Here is a 17,955-nt window from a genome sequence, read left to right on the forward strand (position 1 = left end):
CACCGTTTACCTTTTAGTACAGTAGCTCGCCGCTTTCCACCATCTTAGTGAACTTGTCGTCTGGGTCGACGAAGTGGTAGTCCTCCCCGCGCACCACGCGGTCCACCTCTTCACGAACGAAGGGGTACACATCCTTCCACGCGTTGCGACCCATCCAGCAGTCCAAATGTCCGTAGCCCGGAACGACACGGCGGCGGTACTGGATTCCAGCCGGAGCACCGCCGTCGAGCTGTCTACCATGAGAACCAAAGGTGTCGCAGAGGATCTCGTACGTCCTCTCCGTCGCCTCTGGCGTGAGAACAGCATTGTCGCGGCCGACGAAGAGCATGATTGGGATGCCCCGCAGCCTGCGGATGTTCTGCGGCGTCGTGAGCGGCTGGAACAGGGGCCTGTTGGTCATGACATGCCCGTCGAAGCCCTGCTTCATGAGGAGGTGCAGCTGCGTCATGTTGACGCCGCCAAAGAAGCGGTCCATCTGTCTATGGGTAGCCTCGTTGAGGTTGGCGTGGTTCCAGCAACGGCCGAAAACGAGCGTACAGCGGTGGCAGCAGGCGTTGTTGCAGATCTCCTTGCGCTCTTCCGGGTATAGCCGGAGGAGCTCGTTGAGGGCACGCTGGAGGATGCTGTCATCCTTGGCGGTGCTGCAAGAAAACCAGTTGCCAAGGACCATCTTGTACATTTTGTCGAGCGGTATCGGACCAGCCATGACCTTGGCCATGTTGAGGGTGCTCCAAATAGGATTCATGAAGACCTGGCTGCAAGTGATGCCCTGGATCCAGGATCCCGGGATGGTACCGTCAAGGAGGCCGCAGGAGAATGCAACACTACCCATGCAGTGCGCGATGGTGTAGATTTTGTTGTCCTTGGAATTGCCCTCCGAGTAGTCCTGACGGATGTGCTCGATGCAGGCTTGGAGGTCTAACCTGGCGTCGTAGGTTGTCCAGTTGTTCTGGGCGACCATGAGCTGACCGATGCGGTGTACCGTGATGAAAACGCGGTAGCCGGCGCGAGTGAAGTAGTTGACCGCGTTGTATTTGATCGTGGGTAAGGCGTAAATCTGATGATCGACGGCGGCGCCGGGAATCAAAAAGAGGTTCTTCGTCTCGATGTTTGGGTTGGTCGACTCCCACATGTGCATCCGTGTCTTGACATTGTCCCGAGCAACGATGACGAACGAGGCCGTTGGAGGAGTGTCGTTGACGTAGCCGTTATAGTTGACGCTCGGGTATTGCAATGGGGTGAATGGGGCCAGGAAGAGAGACAGTGACTTGCGGGTGAAGTAAGTCAGGAAACTCGCCGCGCTGTAGGCTTTCTTGACCAGGCCGCTTCCCGTTGGTGTCATGGTCATGATCTGAGAGACGAAGTCGGCGGGCTGGATGTGCATGATGCCTTTGGCGACCACTTTTCCGAGCCGCCAATGCTCGTCGCAGTTATCGCCAGCCTCCAGTCCACGTCTGGGCTCAGCAATGGTGACATAAAGTGTACTTGTGGCCTTCCAGAACTGGAAAGGGGCCAGAGCAACCGATGAATCGACCACCTTATATCCATGGAAATGATACTTCTCTCCATTGACACCGCGCAGGTCAAAGTCGTACGTCATGTTGCGCGTTCCGGGAGCTTTCTGGTCCAAAATGAAGAGGTTGAAGTCTCCACGTTGGACCATGAACGGGGATCCACGGATGGTAGGGCAGACGAATGTGCCAGTGAGCATGGCTGAGTGGTCAGGCTCCTTGATCATAGACTTGGTGTTGAAGGCCTGAACGCTGAGGAAGAACCTGGCACTCTCGCAGAGACTCTTTGCAGTTCGGTATGCCAGCTCGTAGGTGTCTCGCTTGTCGGTAATCAACCCATCGTCGCGATGAACGAATCCCGACATGACCTCGGTGAATCCAAAGCCACCCGCCTTTGCCCTGTTGGCATGATGGATCAGGGACTTGGCCTTGTCAATCCTTTCGTTCTCTTGTTTGAGCTCTACCGTGTCCTTCTCCTCCTTCGGCGCGAACTTGGGTTCGCCGAAAAGATCGAGAATGCCGTTGGGGTTGGGGTGGATCATAAGATCCCTCTTGTGAATATACGCATCGACGGAGCGCTCGGCAAGAGCAGTGATGGTAGCGAAGGGGTTTACGCCAATAGCACCAGGTATGACAGAGGCATCCGTCACAATCAAGCCATCATGTGTCTCGTCGTCATCTCCAACAAAAACTTCACCAACATCGTTCGTAACGCCAGTTGCGCCAGTATCGTCGCGAGCCATACACGCTCCCCTATGAGATTTTAGCATTATTCATTTACGAGCAAAGGGGGTATCTCACCCGATGGGGTGGACAGTGACTTGTTGATCTCCCATCAACGCAGCGAACGGGTTGTTGACAAAGGTACCGCCCATGGCCTGGGTTGCCTTGGCCAGCAAGTCGTTCAACTTCCGGACATGGTCGCTCCGTCCTACACCAAGGAATTCGAGAACAGGCTTGTCGTCCTTGAGAGTGAGCATGGCCTGGCTGCTATCATGAGACATGACGAGGTAGACCTGAGTATTATCCATGGAGCCGCCCTGGCGATATGCGCCAAAGATGTGACTTCGGTATCTGGCGAAATTGGAGCGAACCTTCTCGGCAAAGGACTCGCCAGTGGCTTCGACAGATCCAGGCATCATCTCCAACAAGGTCTGGAGGAAGGGCGTCAGAGAACGAGGGATTGCACCCTCTTGAATTACGTATCCATCGAGGGGGTTCTCGTGGCCTTCGCGGTCATCAATGACGGAGTTAATCGTAGGACCAATTGGGTTATAAGGGTTGGGAAACGGCTTTCCGATGGCATTTGCCTCCTCGTCCATGTTGTAACTGGTTAGATGTTAGCACGCAAGTAATAGGCATGGCTGTAAGTGGCGTGCTTACCCAAAGGCGAGCATATCACCATTGCCACTCATGTTCTCGCCAACACGAGAGCTCATGGAAAGGCCCATCTCTCTGCTTCTCAAAAGGATTTCTGTGGTGCCAATAGCACCGGCGCCGAGAAAAACGCACTCTTTGGCGTGCACCCACATCAAGTCTCCGTGGAGGTTTGCCTTGAAGTGGCCTCTGTTGCGACCATGCCAGGCGAAGAAAATGAGGTAGCCTCCAATGTGCTCCTCGGCCTTCTTAATGTATCGGACTTCACACTCGCAAAACATTTCGGCACCCCAATTCCATGCGTCGGCAAGATAAGTTACCAACGTCGTTGTTTTGGACCCGTCGTTAACACCAGTGCAGTCCTGTCCGGTCAACGCGGACGGGCACATCTCCACACCGGTACTGTTAGGGCCGTTGCGGAATCTGGTTGTTTGGGGGACCATTTCAAATTTGCTGGAAAGGCCAAGAGCAGCAGCTTGTTTCTTCAAGACGTTGACCTTGGGGAGTTCGGGCCAGTCGTCTGGATACTGGGTCGGCTCGAGAACATCTCTAGCTCTTTGGTAGTCTAAAGATTGAGGATGTTAGTGTTAGTAGGACGTGGTGTGATCACTTAGTGACGAGTTGCTTACACTGTTCCAAGCAGCTGGGATCTTCCCTAATAGCCTTGGGCCAGATAGGCATGGATAAGGTAGCCTCGTCTGCTTCAAGGAAGACGTTGGCGTTCATCAAGCTAGTTCCACCGAGGCCTAAAGGAAAAGTTAGTCTAGGCCATCACCCAACACAGGGCGGCGGCTGCAAATCCTTACCATTACCAACAACAGCATTTAAACCCTTTCCAAAGATCAAATGGTACATGCCAGTCGGATCACCCCTCTCGATGGTAGTGCTAGGGAGCCATCCGGGGGCAAACTCTCCAGAAACATGGACTTGATCAAATGCGTCGAGGACACCACTAGGGTACTCTCCAGGCCATTTCTCCTGTCCACGCTCAAGTACACAAACAGACTGGCGTTTGCCGCTTGCATCCTTTGTTCTTGCTATGCGGGATGCGGCCACGGCACCGCCATATCCAGAACCAATAACCACACAGTCGTAGCTGTTGCGCATCAACTCAACGGGCTTCGATATCCGAGGGTATTGCCTCCGGGCCTCGTCGTCGTAGGTACGAACGTTGGCATACGCCCGTGACCTTGGGGCATTGTCTTCCTCATGTATTCCAAATGTGGGAATACGATGAGATTTACTGTATCTGATGCCGTTGGACGGAGGCTCCTCTCTGTAAGAGCGGGACGAAGACGATGTCGGGCGAGAACCCGAAGCTGGCGAGAAGAGTCTGGACGTGGAACTGTTGGCGCTGTTGGTGCCATTTGTTGAAGAGCCGTTATAATCCATGCGGTATCCGTTGGCCTTAGCCACGTTGATATTGGTCGGCTTAGGGTCGACACCGTTGAGCGGACCTTCGGGAGTTGCCATTGGTGCCATTTGGGAGGCGTCTCAGCCCTAGCAGCAACTGCGCCGTTGATGGCACTAAGAAACTCGAGTGTAAGGGTTTCTGTTGATCGCAAATGTGATAGTCCGCGGTGTTTGAGTGCCTCTGAGGGTGACCAATCCTTGTTGGAGGAATCCAAGAACAGTATTGAAATGATAAGAAGCTGTGACTGAGAAGGATCCTGCGGAGGAATACACAAGAGTCTATATAGTCACTACAATCAAGGCAACTAAATAGCCAGATATCATGGAACGAATGCGGGCGACGAGGACATGAAGGGGACGAAGGGAGGGAAACGGGCTCCTGGTACGAGGAGCAAGTATATCAATGGGGGTCCATGGCGGGCTAAGCAGACAGGTGTGCCGCGCGAACTATTCCTAGTCAGAAATCCCACACTAGCATATGAGATAGACAAACCCACCGCAGAACGACATGCTGGGTGACCGGGGTACTGGGAGGATCCTTGCCAGCACCTGCATGGGTGCATACGGCATGCGTACCGCCGTACGCTGGGCTACGAGGTGGACAATTCGGTAAGGGACAGTGCCGGATCCGTCATCTTTCGCAAATCGGGAGCGGAAGGTACGGGATGGAGGCGAAGAAGCAACACTGGTTGGGCGGTTCCTGTGAGGAATTGGCCAAGTCTCATAGAGTATCGATAGGGCCGCGCTCAGTTTCTCCACCGAACCCAAGGTAGGTAGGCAATGATTCAAGTCGAGTTTTGCGGTGACGGCAACCTGACGGTTGGTCCATGTCTCAAGCCCACGGGGTCCATCTCGCTTGGGGGAGCGAGTCGAGGAGTCGTTCTGTTGAACGAGGGCAGTAATCGAGCAGGCCGAGGCAAGTTCTCCCTTAGAATTGACGGGATGACGATGGCTGGCTGGGAGGGAGTGGTGCTGACGGGGGACGAGACCGGGGCGGTGGACTCGGGGCTGAGGAGTCGAAGCCGGGGATTGTCGTTGGAGATGGAGATGGAGTAAGAGTGAGACTCTGAGGGTTCAGCGCCATGTCTCTCTGTCTCTTGACGTGTGGGTGGGTGGGTTAGTGGTGCTGGACAGAAGTGCAGATGTGCAGAAGGCGTTGCCGAAAATAATGGGAGCGTCCATTGTCCCGTCGAGTGTCCCGTCCGTAGTTGCATACCTACGCTACTACTGCGCGAGGTATGTACTCTGGAATGAGAGGTGAGAGGTACGCAGTTGGAAGGACGATGTACACGGCGGCTTCCCAGCGGGTGTTAGTGTGCAGGAACTACTGCGGAAGGGCTGTCTATTGGTTCGTCGCGACCAGTCATGATTCGAGAGAAAATAGCAGCTGCCTCATATTGGGCCAATAGACGGTGCCGAGGCCAGTCCAATGGCGGAAGGGTGGGCTGAGGGGAAAGGGAGCTGAATGTCGGGTCAGGCCAGGCGTTGAGTGCTGCGACTCTGCGCAGTGAGGTACGGCGTATTGCTGGACTCGGACTCTGCCTCTGCTGGTCTGGGAAAAAAAAGATTCTGCCTGCGCTGCGCGCAAATGGGCCAATGACAGCGCTCCTATCGATCTCGGGTCGGGTTTTGCCAATCCTAGACAGTGGAGATCTCTCCACCCCGACGGCCTGGTTACCCGTTTTGATTTGTTTTAGCGTCCCTGGCGACCTTCAACTTGACATGTCAATCTCATCAGCGAAACCAACTGAAAAAGCAAATGCCCAGCGCGGCTGGTTCTTGGTTCGGTGGTGGGTGCGCGCAATCGCACAGGGGAGAACGCGCCGGCGGATCGTCTTCGAAGTGAATGCCTGAACCATCCTTGCGTCTGGGACGGATACGACAAGGTTAATTAAATTACAATTGGACCCCTACAACACCGCAAAGGCCATGGCATCACCATCGATACCGTGCCTACGGCACGGGGGCTTGAACCGAGATAACCGTTAAAGGTTTTGATGCTACCTAGCTAAATGCTTCAGGCAGCGCATATGCTTCGACGTTTGGAGAACGATGGACTGGCCTTGTTCGGTTCCAGGTCCTCGGTGAAGGGAGAGTAGCGAGACACGCAGCCGGACCGCCGACGCATTCCGAGCTGAAGTTGTGAGCCTCACGGAATGCGTCCGTCCAAGACGAGTCTCGGATGAGTTTCCTCTTGGGACGTCAAAATAACGTCCGCATACACCTGAGTCTTGGCCCAGGCCAACATGAAGTGTTTTCCTCGCCTTTGCAACGATTGAATAGAGAATAGTTACCTGACTGAGACGATTCACCGGCGTAAGGCAGCCAACAAGGAGGCGCAGATAGCTGCGGTTCTGTGACGGCTAATCCCTGTGAAGATGCTGCGTCTATTGGCCCGTAACCGACCAAAAACGGCATCGCTCTGCCTGATCTCCCGTCAATATCACCGCTAAGGCATCGCCGGTGCACATGTGCGGCACGTGAATAGAACCGCCATGCGTTGCAGTGCAGTGCAGTCAGCAACTAAGTGGTCTATGTAAAGATGGGTGGTGGGGTTGGGTGGCATCGCCGTTGGTTGACTATCCATTGTCCCTCCATTCGCACCCCATTCCACTATGCATGTTGGTAAGCTCACCTCAGTCAATGACTATTCACCGCGCGAGGTAAGGTACTTTGGTATACGCAGTAGACAACCTGCGATGTCGTGGTACCTCAAGCACCACGCGGTAAGGACCCGCAGCGGGGCCTTCGTCCGTCATCCGGGGCAGCGGCCGCCCGCTGCGCTGCGCCATACGCTACTGCCATGCCGACTCGCCGGCCCCCACTGATATCCCGGCGGTAGGCAGGCAGGTACGAGCCTCCTAATACGCACTTACGCTCTTGTACTGCTCAAGGCAACAGTCAAGGCTGTGTTCTGTGCCTCACGTAGCGTACCTACCTAGGTATCTGCAACACCGCAGCATCCATCCTCGGCACACGTTGCATCATTCGCCCTCGGTCATCTCCAGCCCTTTCTTGTCCCTCCTCGATTCACCTCCGTCATTGGCAGCAATCTTGAGAACCCCTTACCCTAACCGTCAGCAATCGTCCGACGAGCAATGCAGCTAAGACCTGCCTCCGTCAACGTCATCCAATCTGACTGGCACAATCATCAACTCCACGAGCCTTTGCTGCAAACTTCTGGGTAGGGCTGAGTTGCTTTCCTAGGAATCTGGGACCCGTCCGGATAGGCTACTCCAGATAGCCCTTCTGCAGGGGTCAACCACGAGCATATGGCATGGGGGCTGAGGGCTCGACTTCAGATGGATGGCCCGCACTGACCCAACCACCGCCGTCACCGGATGCCCATCCCGGGGCTTGCGGACGACATTCATCAGGGGTTATGGTCCTTTTGCTCGTGCGATTGACATCATGTCATTGGCATCTTGGAGAGCCTTCTCGCCGAGCACAGAACGCCATCTACTGTGCCTCGATCCTCCAGACGTGCAAGCAGTGTCGATCGCGAAATGTCAGAGGTCGATCCGTCTGCACCCAACGGCATCGACCTAGAAACGGACCGAAAGAAAACGACCGTCTCGACTTAATTCGCCTGTACGTCAAGTGCTCCCACACTCGCCTGGACGTTTGCCAGCATCCACGGAAAATCGAGAAATCTCGCACACGATGCGCTTTCGCTACCAGAGGCACCCGTTACGTCCGTTGGGAGCGCCACGACCCAAAGATTCCACCACTCTCATCCCAGATATTAATACCATGACGTTAAATAAAACGTATCCGAGCTGCCGTGTCGCTGTGGCCACCCGTCGAGGCCGGCCGGCCTTATCGTCGAAGCGTTCCACAAGCAGCACGAATAATCCCCGGATTCTTCCCCTTGCGGACGTTGCACACGACTTCTTTGGGCAGCACACGCGGCTATTACGATAATGGCTGCCCAGATTTAGAGCTTCGGCTAGCCAAAGTCAGCTTGATGGCGGCATGCAGAGCGACCATCCTCTTGTGGCATTGCCACCCACCCAAGCGCTACAGTAGGGGGAGCGTCTCCGTCTCAGATTCGCTCTCCATCAACCTCTTACCGCGCTGTTAGCCTGAGGGTTGACATATCTGCTCATAATTTGATGCACTGCCACAGCCACTCCGGATAGCCGCTTCCTATGGCTACAGGCGTGCACGTTTCATCGATCCAACTTCACCTTGCAAGACAGTCCGTTGAGGGTCATGGACGGTTATTTTTGTGAAAACTTCTTCACTTTAGATGCTCTTGCTATTTGTTAATCTGGCCTATAATTCGATATCAGAAATCGTCCATCCGCAGTTCGATAGAGTCAAAAACCTAGGAAAGGAAGCTCTACCTCTGGCGTGAGCCGCCTGGTGCCAGGTTTCCCTGGGTTGTCTTCATCACTATGTACTCGTCCGGTCAGCTTCGCAGAGGGTTTCTCAAGTAACGAGGACGATATTGTGCAAAGTTTTCGATGTACGCCGGGAGAGTCCGGTCGATACCACCAAACCCTCTGATCCTTCACATGGAATTCTGGACAACACGGACCGCTTCATCCCTCGTAAGCACCGTAATCCCACACTCGCCAGACTCGCTTACTACCTAACCAACCGAAGGATTCGGCTCATCCTCTTCGGCACTTCACATCATGGGGGTGTAAGCCGCAAGCGAGACTCTGGCCCTAAACCTCAACGGTGCCGACATCATCACTTTGAAGTCACATCAGAAGGGGAAAGGTTCTCGAATCAAAATGTTTTGGTATAGAACTATCTCAGGTATCCCTGTCCGCCAACGCCAGCTCCAAAATGCAATTGGAAGTTACACCGAAAAATTCTCAAGTCGTCATCTGCACATCGTCTCTTGAGACGTGGCTGCTTCGTGTGTCCCATTCCCGGGGGGGTTTTCTTTTTCTTTTTTTTATTTGGTGGTCATCATAGAACCATCCGTTTAGTTCCACCAGTCACCCTGGTCGTGCATGGCGCGAGCGACCTTGACGAAGCCAGCAATGTTGCTGCCGGCAACGAGGGAGGGGAGCTCGGTCTCGCCGCCCTTGACGTACTCCTTGGCGGTGTTGAGGCCGTTGAAGAAGGCATCGGTCATGATGTCCTTGAGCTTCTGGTCGACCTCCTCGCGGGTCCAGGACAGACGCTGGCTGTTCTGGGCCATCTCGAGACCGGAGACGGCGACACCACCGCAGTTGGCGGCCTTGCCGGGGGCGTACCAGATGGCCTCGGCGCCCTTCTCCTTGCGCTGGGCCTCGAAGACGTCGATGGCCTCCTGAGTGCAGCCCATGTTGGAACCCTCGGCGATGGCGATGCAGCCGGCGGCGATGAGGGCCTCAGCCTCCTCCTTGGAGACCTCGTTCTGGGTGGCGGAGGGGAGAGCGATGTCGACCTTGCCGACGTGGGTCCAGGGGCGGGCGCCCTTGATGTACATGAAGGAGCCCTTGTGGTCGAAGTCGGTGAGGGACTTGCGGTCGACCTTGAGGTTGGCAATGGTCTCGATCTGCTCGGGGGTGAAGGCGGCGTCGCCCTCGGCGACGAGACAGCCCTGGGAGTCGGACAGGGAGACGACGGTGGCGCCGAGCTCGATGCACTTGAGGGCGGCGTACTGGGCGACGTTGCCGGATCCGGAGATGGCGACGCGCTTGCCGGCGAAGGTGCCCTTACCGGCGTACTTGAGCATCTGCTCGACGTAGTAGACGACACCGTAGCCGGTGGCCTCGGGGCGGATCAGGGAACCACCCCAGGTCAGGCCCTTGCCGGTGAGGACACCCTCGAACTTGTTGCGTTCCTGGCGGTAGGTGCCGAAGAGCCAGCCGATCTCGCGGCCGGAGACACCAATGTCACCGGCGGGGACGTCGGTGTCGGCGCCGATGTGCTTGGAGAGCTGGCGCATGAAGGAAACGCAGAAGCGGCGGATCTCAGCGTCGCTCTTGCCCTTGGGGTTGAAGTCGGAACCACCCTTGCCACCACCCATGTTGACTAGATGCCCGAGTTAGTTGAAACGGTTTTTTCCCCAGATTTCTTGGGGGCGGGGGTTAGACTTACGGCCGGTGAGGGCATTCTTGAAGATCTGCTCGAAGCCGAGGAACTTGAGGACAGACAGGTTGACGGTAGGGTGGAATCTCAGACCTCCCTTGTAGGGGCCGAGGGCGGAGTTGAACTGGACGCGGTAGCCGCGGTTGACCTGGAGCTTGCCGTTGTCATCCTCCCAGACGACGCGGAACTGGATGACGCGCTCGGGGATGGAGACGACCTCGAGGGCGGTGCGGTACTCGGGGTTCTGCTGGAAGAGGGAGGAGTTCTCCAGGGTGCTGACCAGCTCTGTGTGATGATCAAGTCAGCCTTGGTACGTCCGGTGACGAGAAACCTTCGTTTCGTGATATATTGACATACCGTTGTAGGCCTGCTCGAACTCGGGCTCGGAGGGAAGGTTAGACATGTTGGCGGTTGTGTGTTGAGAGAAGTGTTTGTGTTAAAGAGTTGCTTGGCGTCTCCGAGAGAGTTATGTCCAGGTTCGAGGCTGACAGGAGAGAAGCTGATGAGGTCCCAAGTCAAAATCGATCTCGAAGGGAGGAACGCCCGCAAGCTTATATACACATCTGGGAAGCTGTCGATCAGATATGGGAGACCAAATCGAATCGAGTAAGAGCTCACATTCACCAACCGCGAAAGTGCCCTCGTTGCCCCCTTGACCAGATGCACACCCCGGTCGCGCCTTTCTCCCCTCCTGCTGGCTCCTCCACCACTACCTCCTCCTCCCAAGCTTCGGGAAGCCCTTGAACCATGCCTTGATGGTTTGAAGGTGGAGGGGAGGGGGTCGACCAGCAGATGGAGAGGCTACTGAGGGTGAGAGAGCGAGATAGACAGACAGGGGATGCGTTTAGCGCGAAGAGCAAGACATTGTCCGGGTCGGCCGTGGGGGGCGCTACGGGAAGAAACGTCTCGTCGCTCAATCTCTTCTTCATGCGCGTTCATTCGGTGGTTTCGGTGGCAGACCGACAATTAGTCCTATCCATAACGCGAGAGAAAGGGAAAAAAGCTCAGACGGAACCCACGCGGTTGACGTAAAAAAGACTCAGCCGAGTCTAGTGGCCTTCTAGGCTGGACAGAGTGCCGGGACCGGTCCCGGGATTCCCACAGATGGGAGATGCAGACTTGCAGGTCCCTTGATGCCGCAGCACTCTGCGCTCTGATTTGCTGGTGCCTCGAGATTATTCAACTCCATCACAAAGAACAGACGTCCTCTGCCCAGCCGCGCCTGCGGTGCGATCCCGGAGGCGGCGAACCGAAGCTGCCATTGCGGAAACCAGACAACCAAACCAAGCAGGGGTTCAGGGGTGGGGGGGCAAGGACCCCGTCATCCATGGACCATGGCCCGGCGGGTCGAGGGCAAGCCCAGGGCAACAGGGGCCTCCATCTTCGGGAGAAGAATAATGCCTGAAATGGCTCCCCATCGACCCCGTCGCCACAGGCTGGCGCGCGTGTCCCAAACAGGCCAGAACCTGGGGGACGTCATCCAACAATCGCATGCTCTGGTGCAGCTTTGGGACACTTTGCCCCTCCATCTCTGTCTCCTGGAGGAAGGGTTGGAGGGGGGGGTCCCCGCTGGCACATGTCTTCCGCATGTACGGATTCGTCCTTTTGCTCGTCTGTCACTCGACGCCGTTGACGGGCAGCTTCCCGGGGCCCCGTCACATTCGAGATGTCATTGACAATCGAAATGCTCCTTGCATGCCGTGGCGTGGCCACTTACAGCCATAGCTCACATGTCAACAGCAAGCCATATCTCAGCCTTTTATCAGCGACTCGTCATTGGTCGCCGCCATCTAGATAGAGACAAGAAGAAAAAAATCTTGGAAGCTGAGAGATACACCAAAATGGTGGTGCATGGGCATGTGAACAAGTGAGGCCGGCACAGTCATTCCAACTACAACTAAATGCCGCTTCGATCGGCCGATGCGGCATCGCATCTCCGACATCGAAGCTCAGGAAGAGCGAGAAAAATCAAATTTCTGATGCGCAGGAGAAGAACCATGACGGCTGCGGCGTCATGGTCTTGCATATCCCTCTTCTCCATCACTGATAAGAGAAGCAGAAGAGGGATGGGAGGGGATTTGCAACGGGTTGGACAAATGTCAATTGCTCATGACAATTCGTAAGTCGCGCCGCGACTGGCCCTGCACCAGACGGAGGAGAAAAAAAAAAGACTAGCAGGGACGAGACAGGCTGACAGGATAGATTGCAATGGCAGGGCCGAAAAACGGCGCCTCGAGTCGCGGTTCCGATCGCGGAAGTGAAGCAAGGCCAGCAGTCGGGTGTGTGTTAGTTCAGGTCCAAGGTCTTCCAAGGTTAGGTTGGGCTCTGATGGACAGAACGACAACGGACGGTGCACGGCAGTGCCACGCGGGTTCGGGTTGCGGCCTGGGCTGACAAACTGGGCTGATGAGTCCCAGAACTGCGACGCAACCCGACAGAATGCGACGGCAGCCATGAGCTGGAGCCGTGAACTCCGTCGTGGGGCCCCCATTCCCCTCCTCTTCACCTCTTCCTCCTTCGCCTATGAAATTCCGACCACCGAGCGGCTCGCGTCCCGAGCTTGTTCTGCAGCGGCCAGCCATAGGTATGTGTGTGAAGTCGGCCATCCCGCCTTCGGGCGCTTGGAGGGGTTTCTTTCCTCCGGCGGTTCTCCGGGGCCATCCATCTTGCAGCGTTTCAGTGGGCGACGGGAGGGGCCCCCAATCTCGGAATTGAAAAGAGTGGGCGCTTGCCCGTGTGTTAGATCGCTTAGACTGTGCCGACTAACACCAGCATGCAGAGAGCTCCAAGAGTGTGAGTGTGTGAGACAGCAACAACTCTGGATGCAGAAGCCATGTCTGCTGAAGAACGTACAGAGAGAAAGAGAGATACGCGCACCCAGCCATTGGCTTAACCTAACTTACCCAAACCTCTTGGCCTCTCTTCTTGTCCTCTCCACAACCCATTCCCATTACGTTTTACTGCCTCTCTCTACATTCTGTTACGTTTTCTCACAGGATTCTATTCGCGAATTGCTGGTCAAAAGATGCAAACGGATTTATGCTTAAAGCTCATGTAACGTGAATCTCGTCCTGATTGAATTACCTTTGACCTTACAGGTTGGCCTGGGTGACCAGGTGAAAGAAAGGTGGCCTTGATGACGATGTTGGTTCACTTACATCTGGATGCAGGCGCAGGAGCAGCAACAACACCAAAGAGCGACAGTTAGACCACAGTCGGAGCCCCTCGGCGTAGCACCGTACGATGGATGAGATTGATAACTTAAAAAGCGTACATACGTGGGGAAACCCTACAGCGAGCCGACGTGTGCTGTTCTGTTTGTGTGTTGTGCCTTGCGCCGTCGTCCGCCGCCGCCGCCACCAGTGCCGATCCAGGAAAACGGCCGGCGGCTGCCCTGCGTGCCTGTGCCTGCGCCTGCGCCTTCGCCCTCGCTGTAAGTAGGTAACTGTTTGCTGTCATGTCCGCCCTTCCGCTCGCTGCTCAATGGACCGTCGGCCTCCGCCCCCGGTCTCCGTCGCCCCAGCCAATCAACACGCCGCTTTCGCCTCCTTGTTAGCTGAAGCCTTTACTCAATCTCACTCTCGCGAATCCATCTGTCCATCCATCGCAACCAAATCCAAATGCCCACAACGGAACTTGTCCTTGCACGCCTGGGGATTTGTGGAAATAATTGCCGCAGCTCTGTTGTTCTCGTTCCGGATTTCTTTCTTCCCCTCTCTGTTGGCTCGTATTATGGGAGAATATCATACAATGGAAACACAACCACCCCATCCACTCCAAATTTCCGTCCGGTTCTTCCCGACACTGTTGATGACTCTCTCGCCATGTTGCATGTTTCTCCTCCCAATAGGTCTGGACCACCCGACCCCTACCGGTTGTCGTTGCCTCCATCAAAACTCCGTCAACGCCTTTTCCGAAACAAATATTCATCGCGGGTCCATGCCCACCGCATCTTGCGTTGCTCTGCAGGCCTGCATGTGCTGCATCTCCTGTACCGGCCCATGGAGCAAAAAAGCTTAGCGTCGTCAAATGCCCCTCCGTCTTCATCATCGCCTTCGTCCATGCCCCTCATCGGTCCCTTGTCGTCCACGCAACATCTTACCAGATCGCCGCCTGGTCAAAGTCGAAACGCTTTAGTTCCTTACCCGCATCCTCAAGGTCCTTTTTGGCCTTCATTCTCATGTAGAAAATGGGGCAGTCTTTGCTGCTGCAAATCACCTCGCAGTGCATGCTGCCTTGACACCGTTGGCATTGCGTCCAGAGCCGGCCGAACCGCACCTCCAGATCCGACGTTCTATCAAGCGTCTTCTTGTAGAGTTCGCCGACCCGAGGCGCGCAGTCCGAGCACACTGCCCCCGCGCTCTCCTCCTTGCCCTTCAGAGGCCTCTTGCATCCCATGCAAGTCTGCGTCTTCTTTGCAAACTTCATCAAACCTCCGACAGTCGGCGCCGAAACTGCGATGGTTCTGGTGTGCGCTCCGGTGAGAAGTGAGTTCGCCTTCGTCTCACCCAAGATGGGCTCGAAGATTCTGCCAAGTGGCTTCGCAAGCTGGTTATCCAGGTAGTATTTGGTGTCAATCGGCACATTGTTCTCCAGAACGTAGATTGGATCTTCGGAATTCTCGTAGTTCTTGGATCCCGCAGCGCCCTTGACCATCACGTAGGCCACTCGGTCGCCGAGGCCAGGCGCCGAGCCAGCATCACGCTTCTTCATTCGTTGTGCCAGCTCAACGTGGGCCTGCTTTGCGGCGTAATCGTCTTTGGTAAGGGCCTTTGTGATCACAAGCTTCGACATGTCAACCTTGTTCTGCAACAAGTCGGCAATCGTGTCCTTGACGTAGCTGGCATCTGTTAGCAAGCGCTCCTACAAACGCGAGGATCCAACTTACTCTTGAGCACCCTGGACGTCCTGGTCAATCAGAATCATGCGAAGCACCTTCTCAATGACAGTCTGTACGAGAAGACAGTTGTCTCGTCGCACGGTTTCGATACCCTTCGTATCCATCTTGTCGTACTTCTCTGGCTTGGTCCAATACAAGCCGGCGTATCTCTTCTTGTTGATGAGAAGGTATGGGAAGTACACCTTTTCGAATTCCAGCTTGATGGGCTTCACAAACTTGGAAGAAACGAAACCAGCAGCTTCCTCGCCGAGCTTCATTGCCTCGGGAAGGTCCTTCGTACCGAACTTAACCATGACTGAATCAGTGTCACCATAGATGACCTGGGCGTCATGAGAATAACCGTTGGCGATGCAGTACTTCTTCTCTACCTCTTCCTTGGTCTTCATAATCATCTGACGACCGAAACTCGTTGTGCTACTGGCGATTTCCAAACAAGGCAGTTTGCCAGTCGTCGCACCCGTCAGACCGTAAACGGAGTTTGCACTGATCTTCAACGCCAGTTGACGACCGTTCAGCACAGCCTTCTTGAATGGATCCGTTTCTACAGCCAGCTCGCGCTTGGCTTGCTTTCTGGCCGCCAAAAGTTCCTCGAGAATTTGAGCGAGGAGACCCTTGCGTTTCTTCACGGTAACAAAAGTGTCGCCGTTGGGAGTGACGATGTAGTCCTCATCCTTCACCAGACTGAATTTCTCAATGGCCTTCTTGTTGACCAGTGTCGTGTAGCACAGGTTGTGAGCCTGCATAATGGATGGGTACAGGGAAGCGAAATCCAAAGTGGCAATGGGCACGTCGTAGTACCCTCGAGTCGGTTCAATGACCGTAGCACCTTCGTACTGCTCGTCGCTGCTCTCCGACCGGAGGTTCGGGATAACAAGCTTCTGCTCGAGGGCTTTTCGGAAAAGCTGACTGATGAACTTGACTTGCTGACCTCTGGAAAGCAGAAAGTTGAACGGAATACCCGTGACTCTGGCCATTTCCGTGTAATTTTCAAGGCAAGACAGCTTGTCCATTAATCGCTGCGGAAGGTACGCATCCTTCAAACAGTACAGAGCAAGACGACGCCTTGACTCAGGTGTTCCATTGAACAGTTCCGTGATCATAGTATGGTGGACGTCTTCTTTTTGTTCTCCGAGGAAGTTCGAACACACAGAGTTGAGTGTGTAACTTCGAAGATGATGGTCGCGCTGAACAAGTTGCAGCAGGTCCAGTTGCAGCCGGCCGTTTGTGTTGGTTGCCTTGGTGTCACGGTTACCCATCTGTTTGCTGGAGAAGTTGGTCTCTTTGGCCTTCGAGGCAATGCTCGGAATACGGGACCAGTATTCGAATCCGTTGACCTTCAGGTGTCTGGCTCGATCGAGGAGATAGGGAAAATCGAAGTTGGCAATGTTGTATCCGATGATGATATCGGGATCAACCTTGACAAGGAACTTCTGCCACTCGCTCAGCATCTTTTCTTCCTTTTGGAATTCCAAGATTTGTGTGGCAACGATAGGACTCGTCGTGTCCAGGCAGAACACGTTTCGCACGAATGGCTTCTTCTCTCCGTACCGTGTTACAACGTTCGCAATCTGGATGACCGGGTCGTGTGTTGCTTCGGGGAAGATACCCTTGCGGCCAGCGCACTCGATATCGAAGGACAGAATTCTCAAAGGAGCCATCTTGGACCATTCTCCTTCGGGCTTGTGAGCAATGAGATCCAAATGGCTGATTTCGGCCTCGATTTGACAGTTTGATTGTCTTTGTGATTGGGGAAGGAGCTGGTATGATTTCGCGGGGGCTTCGACCCAGGACATTCCGTGGATCTGAAAGTTGTCAGCGTCATCCGTTTAGACCAAGCTGTGCTCTCTTACCTTGCAGTCAACCATGAAGCGCAGGACGTATTGGATGTTGTCAAAGGTCATGACACCACCTTCCATGCCCTTCCACAGACCTTTCCAGTTTGCGCTTCCAGTCTCGATTGTTGAACGCACTCTGCTGATGAACTTGGGGTCCATGACGGTGATCTTGAGATAGGGGCTCTGAACATTCCCCTGGAAACCGTAAATGTTCTCCCTCATGACGAAGGAGATTGAATGGATGCACGGTTGGTGCTGCGCAACCTGTGACTCGAGGTAGGCTTTGAAGGCATTGCAGTCTTCAGGTCGGAACGCCACTGGGGCAGCAACGTAGAGGTAGTGCTTGAAGTCAGTGACGTGGAGCATCACCGAGTGGCCCTGCTCTGTGACACCGAACAGCTTCACCGTTGCCCTGCCGCCGTGCAAGCTTCCTTCTTCCGCCTCAATCTGCTGGAATATCAGGCTGTCCCTCTCTGGCTTGAAGTCGACCAGCTCCGGACGGTCCCATGCTTGATCTCTCTCTGTATTGTTCTGCTTGGCCTCGGAAATGTCCTGGCTAAGCTTCTCGAGAACTTCGGATTCGAATGCGCTCTTAGGTTGACTAGAGCCTGGGAGGTTCTTCGAGTTCTTTTGCGAGCCGATGCGGTGGGCGGGGGAGGACGAGAAGCCTTCGACCTTGCGCTTCTTCAAGGATGATGGTGTCGTGGGAATATTGCGACGGGTGCTGGGCGTCTCCCCTAGCACCCGCTTCTTGGGAAGGACAGCGGTAGCCATGTTGTGAGTTTGGCTGCGATGGTTAAGGGGAAGAGGTTCAGCCAAAGCTCATAGCACGGTTGAGGTAGGTAGCTAAGTCGAGTATTCGTTGTTGTGCGGTTGCTACCAG

The 17,955-nt window shown here is 55.0% G+C and overlaps 3 protein-coding genes across 3 annotated transcripts; all 3 read right to left on the reverse strand.

Moving 5' to 3' along the window:
* Positions 1–13: 13 nt before the first annotated feature.
* Positions 14–4,361, reverse strand: choA (Cholesterol oxidase; the record flags this gene model as incomplete). Its single annotated transcript, XM_036636789.1, has 5 exons — positions 14–2,264; positions 2,313–2,840; positions 2,895–3,453; positions 3,518–3,634; positions 3,695–4,361. The coding sequence occupies 5 exons, from the start codon at positions 4,359–4,361 to the stop codon at positions 14–16; spliced, it is 4,122 nt and encodes a 1,373-aa protein (XP_036498058.1).
* A 4,882-nt stretch (positions 4,362–9,243) lies between these two features.
* gdhA (NADP-specific glutamate dehydrogenase) lies at positions 9,244–10,740 on the reverse strand (the record flags this gene model as incomplete). Its single annotated transcript, XM_036636790.1, has 3 exons — positions 9,244–10,280; positions 10,347–10,622; positions 10,695–10,740. The coding sequence occupies 3 exons, from the start codon at positions 10,738–10,740 to the stop codon at positions 9,244–9,246; spliced, it is 1,359 nt and encodes a 452-aa protein (XP_036498057.1).
* A 3,695-nt stretch (positions 10,741–14,435) lies between these two features.
* On the reverse strand, positions 14,436–17,846 carry pol3 (DNA polymerase delta catalytic subunit; the record flags this gene model as incomplete). The annotated part of the gene is made up of 3 exons (XM_036636791.1): positions 14,436–15,177; positions 15,226–17,039; positions 17,088–17,846. The coding sequence occupies 3 exons, from the start codon at positions 17,844–17,846 to the stop codon at positions 14,436–14,438; spliced, it is 3,315 nt and encodes a 1,104-aa protein (XP_036498056.1).
* Positions 17,847–17,955: the final 109 nt, after the last annotated feature.

Source organism: Colletotrichum siamense (genome assembly GCF_013390195.1).
Source record: "Colletotrichum siamense strain Cg363 chromosome Unknown KSG_Cg363_contig03, whole genome shotgun sequence".
NCBI lineage: Eukaryota > Fungi > Ascomycota > Sordariomycetes > Glomerellales > Glomerellaceae > Colletotrichum > Colletotrichum siamense.